Source organism: Acanthisitta chloris, unplaced genomic scaffold (genome assembly GCF_000695815.1).
Source record: "Acanthisitta chloris isolate BGI_N310 unplaced genomic scaffold, ASM69581v1 scaffold29518, whole genome shotgun sequence".
Classification (NCBI taxonomy): Eukaryota; Metazoa; Chordata; class Aves; order Passeriformes; family Acanthisittidae; genus Acanthisitta; species Acanthisitta chloris.
Window position 1 is genome coordinate 1 of NW_008685842.1, and position 5,046 is coordinate 5,046.

Genomic DNA, 5,046 nt, shown 5'->3' on the forward strand with positions numbered 1-5,046 from the left:
TTCTCCATTTTAAATATATTTTTATGTATATATATAATCAGGAATGGCAGATCTGCCTTATTTTAGAAACCTGCTCCAGCACACATGTTCCACTTACATCACCATTACCCCAACAAGTTTTCCAGTTTCTCTCCAAGTAAAAACATGTTTTAGAGGAAAACTGTGCTGCCACCTGAGGAATCAGTTCCAAGCTCCCAGTAGAGCCTCAGCTACTTACCTCATTGTATCCAGTGTGATCACTCTGGAGAGTCTTAGTTTTGAAATGTTATGTTGCTAACATGGTGACATCAAGGGGGACCAGACAATTTTATGAGGATGCTTTTACTCATCTTTGTCAGCAGTGTCTGAGATGGGACAGCTCAGGGCTGTTCCAGCTGCTTTGGTGCTGTGAGACCCTGGGGCTTTGCCAGAGCAGGGACAAAAGGAGACACACTGGTCCCAGGAGAGGCCAAGGGGCCACTCTACAGCTCCCTCTGCACAGAGCTACCTGAGAAGCCACCTGGATGCTGCAGGGCTGTGTGGGATCAGAGTTCACACCCTGGGGCTCCCTGGGGAGCACTGGATTGATTGCATTTGACTGTGTCCAGCAGTGCCCTTGGAGCTGTGTCCCCTGAAGGAGAAGTATGTTTTTGCCTCAATAGCACTGCCTCCTGTGCACCCAAATTCACATTCAAGGAGGCAGGTCCCATCTCCCCACTGAGCATTCCAACAAGGCACACTGCAGCTGCCACAACAACACACACCTCCCCAGAAACTATTTACCTGGAAGACAGAAGTACCTCTGTGGTGCCAGTGCAGTGCATGAAGACATCAGCAAGGACGGAGGGGAAGAAAATCATCTCACTAGGAAACAGGTTTGAAGCAAAAGCTGCAAGGTCTCCCCACCCAGGACAGGGCTGTGATATGCATCAAGCCCTCATCTATCCTTCAGCTGATTCAGTCATCCCAAAGCAGCCAGGGCCAAACCCTCCTCCACTGCTGCTGGCAGGGATGCTGCAGAGGTGTGGGGCACTGACTGCCTGTGTTCTCTGGGGCCCAGGCAAAGGGCAGGGTGAGCACACAGCCTTCCCCAGGGACCCCAAAAACAGTCAGGGTTAATAAACTTTTCCAGTCACCCACTTCCCCCCAACACAGCTCTGTAATACAGAGCAGATTGGAATAAAATCAGTTCCTTCCACATAAAACCCCATGTCCCCGGGGAGTTACTTGCTACTCAAGTGCTGGAAAGACAGTGGAGCCTCCACCTGCTGTTTGCTGTTTATTTTAGCAGAGAAAAATAACATGGACAAGAGGCATTTCGCATAACTTAACAGAAAAAACACTTTTCCTCCACTCTTCACAGATCAACAGGCAAAATCATTTCCTACACACAGCTATTTTTTGGTGCTAACAGTTTGGCATATTGGTAAAAATCATGGGCTTCTTCTAACATGCTGCAATAGCTGATCTGAAACCCAAAGCCAGACTCAGGTTTGGGAGGCTCCTTTGCTGTTGAATGTAGCTCCCGTTGCCATTGAGCACTGGGTTCATCCCCATGGCACTTCCAGAAGGGTTTTTGCAGTCAGGGACTGGCTGGGAATGCCAAGCAGCTCCATGGCTCTCACAACACATGCCATGTCCTGACTGCTCTCCCCTGGCACGGCTGGAGAGGTGACCCAAAATGAGGAGGGGTGTGGGCAGAGCCAGCAGCTTCAGTCCAGGGCCAGCGAGGGGATCTTGCAGACGAAGGGGAAGGCTCTGCCACAGGCGTTGTCATTCCAGGATCGAAGTGCTACCCCCCGCGAAAAAACAAGGCATTAGCTGAAAAAGCCACAAGGAGGTAACCAGGCACTGCCCTCAGGACCAGGACCTCCTGCCATTGTGCTTTCCCTAGAGGGGCTCCCATTTGTGCTGCTCCCAGCTGTGCCCTCTCCCAGCATCTCCCTCCCCATCTTGGACATGGTAGTGGGGGGGCAGCTGCAAACACAGCCCTGTACCCCCAAAAATATCAACAGGCTGCCCATGGACAGGGCATTTAGGTGCATCCAAGGGGACTGGACACACCTAGCTGGTCTCACTGGCGGTGAGGGTGTGAAGTGGGACTTTTCCAGGACTTTCAGCCCTGGCCCGAGCATGGGAGGGAAAAGCTGGCAAACCATTGGGTGTTTCCACAGACCTCCCACGTGTGGAGGAAATGGGAAAATCTGACCTTTGGCTAAATTTGGTAATTCTTCAAGGTGGCTGATGCTCCTGTCCTGCTGCTGCTGCTATGGGAGAGGGAGATGGGCTGCGAGCAGGAGGAGAACAAGTGTGTGTGTATGAATGTACATGGTGAAAGGGAAAACACACCCTTTCTCCGTAAAGAAAAAAGCAACTAATACAAAAAAAAAAATTAAAATGCAAATCCTCTGCCTGCCAGCAACCTCTTCAGAAAAGCAGAAGCAGTGGTGGATTGAATCTATTGACATGCAAATAGCACTGAAGGTGCCCTCAGAGCCTAGCACGGCACTCACCACTGCTGTGTCTGTACCAGATCTGCACACAGTCCTCCTCCTCGGGGATGGAGTGGATCCCATCGTCAGGCTGGCTGCCGTCCCAGTAGTGGTAGTCGTAGGAGGAGCCATCTGTCCACTCGAAGTGACCCTCCTGACGTGGGGCAGAGGGGAAAGAAAGGCTGTCATCACAGAACTGTGACTGCAGAGGGTGGTGATCCCACTCCTATGTGCATCCCATCCCCAGTGCCACACAGCCCAGGGACACAGGGAGCCACTGTCATCACACAGCAAAGGCCAAACAGCTAGTTTGGGTTTTATAACTGAAAACTTGCCATGAACACCCCCAGAATTCACAGTGTTCTCACCAGGGGAAGCCCAGAAATTAAATCCATATATTTTTTGACACGCACCCAATTCTGTGTTCCTTTTGCTCATCCTTTTCCATTCCTCCCCCAATGTCTACAACAAATTTGCTGACATGGGAGTGTTCTCCTGATGGTCTCGATTTTTCTTTCTAACTTATTAGACTATATATTTCCAACATGTCAGCTTTGAAAAGTCACAGAGTATCACAACAGAGTGATGGAACTTGGTGATTTTTGACACTGGAGACCTTTTCAGTTTATTTGCTCTTCTTGGACCAGCAGTACAATACTCTGTTAATCCAGTAATACAATGTGATATGAATTAATATTAATTATTAATCTATTCATTCTAGTACACTATTTAAGAGAAGACTGGAAGGGATGAACTGACAACTTTCTCCATGTGCTACACAACAGACCCTATGACACCACCTGATTAATGGGGCTATAAGGGGCAAAGAAGAAAACCAAGTGGCTTTCCAGGGGGAAAAACACAGAAAAGGGAATTTTTCAAAGCCATTTCCCACACGATTATAGGGAGGTCTCACCTGCCGCAGGTCGTTGAGTCCTGTCCAGATGTCGGTGGGGATTCCTGGCACGCGGCTGTTCACCAGGTCATACACAAAGACATTTTCTTCCCAGCTGGCAAAACAGAGCCACACAGAGCAGCTGAGCAGTGAGCAAATGGTCAGGTGTGTCTCTAAGCATCTGCCCCATCGCTGGACCCATGGCCAAATGGGTCCTCCTCTTCTAATTGCTATTGATTACTTTCCTGGGTTGGTGCAAGAGGAGCTGAGTGTTGGTGAGAGCTGGGAAAAATCCTGTGTAATCATGTTGTATTTCTATCCCTTTTTCAAGGCTAAAAAACAGTTTGGGGAAATTTAGAGAATACTATGCCCGTTTTCCTGCCAGTCTAGGCAAAGGCTTTTTCTACATCACCTTAGTGTGCCCAGTGAATCACACTTGACCATGTCACTGCTGCAGAGGGTTGAAGAGACTGGAGCAGAGGAATGCTCAGGCTGGAACATGAGCCTTCAGCTGACAGAGATTGTGCTGTGGCAATGGGACTTTGTCCCCATTTTCCTTCCTCCCCAGGCCATGCCAGGGTTGGACGACATGTTGCCACTCACCTGTGGATGGAGGCCAGCTTGGCTGATCTGATGCCAATGGAGAACTCGGCACAGTAGAGATCAGCTTCAGCCCAGGTTTTGTTGATGGGGAAGTAGCGGTAGCAGTGGCCTTCGTACTCTGTCCAGAAGAGTGGGCAGGAGTAGGCGTGGACAGGCTCAGGCATGGCTGGGGGCAGAGCAGAGGACATCCAGCCACTGGTTGTGAGACAGCATGTTTGGGCAGCAGAGCAGGCAGTGGAGTCAGCAGTGCCCAGCCTTACTCCCCCATCTCACCCAGGCAAATAACCACCAAACACACACATGGAAAAACTAACTGCTGCAGGAGCTGTGCAAAAGTTGGCAAAAATCAAAACACATCTTGCACAAGTTGTGGGTTTCTTGGGTTTAGCACCTGCCTAAATCAGGAGGGACATTCAAAGCCAGTTTGACATCATTTTAGGGAGAGTGTGCTTAAAATAAAGGCACTGACATTTGCTCCTGAGTAAACCAAGATAAGGGCTCCTCTTGCCTCTATGAGGGACTACTGGAGCGACTGTGCTGGGATGGGAGCTGACAGCCAGGGCTGCAGGGTTATGGCCATGTTCTGTCCTCCTGCAAGGACAGCCTGCACCTCCTCCCTCCAAGCAAACCCCCTCACCATTCCCTGTCCCTGGATGCAGCCGTGCACACAGGCACGTGCTGGATTTCAGCCCCATAAATAGCCAGGCTCGGCACGCGTGGCGCCGGGAGCGGTGCCAGCCTATCTGCCTCCCAACGCCAGATAAGAGCTGGGGCCACGGAGCTGCTCCTCCTCCCTCAGCACTTTACAGCACAGTGGGGAGGTTGCCCCAAAAGAGGCCACTCTGGGGGCAGGATGTATTTCTGGAGCCCTTGCTGTTGCCAATGCAGTGGCATTAGCACGTTGGTCCAACCTGCTCTGGGTAATGCTCCCCATCCCATGCAGACAGGATGCTGCACACACACCCCACCCTGCCCAGCATGAACACACATGGAACCCACAAATCTTGGGACACAGACTCTCTTAGCTAATGGTTTTGGAGCCTTGGGAAATTGCCAGCTCCCCCTGAGCCACTTCCC

General features: G+C 50.7%; 1 protein-coding gene across 1 annotated transcript; it reads right to left on the minus strand.

The window, feature by feature from the left end:
* Positions 1-1,685: 1,685 nt before the first annotated feature.
* CLEC19A (C-type lectin domain family 19, member A) lies at positions 1,686-4,134 on the minus strand. Its single transcript, XM_009079916.1, has 4 exons — positions 3,970-4,134; positions 3,388-3,481; positions 2,493-2,625; positions 1,686-1,771 (listed from the first exon to the last, which is right to left on the minus strand). Exons 1-4 carry the CDS (start codon positions 4,131-4,133, stop codon positions 1,692-1,694), a joined length of 471 nt encoding a protein of 156 aa, XP_009078164.1. The 5' UTR covers position 4,134; the 3' UTR covers positions 1,686-1,691.
* Positions 4,135-5,046: the final 912 nt, after the last annotated feature.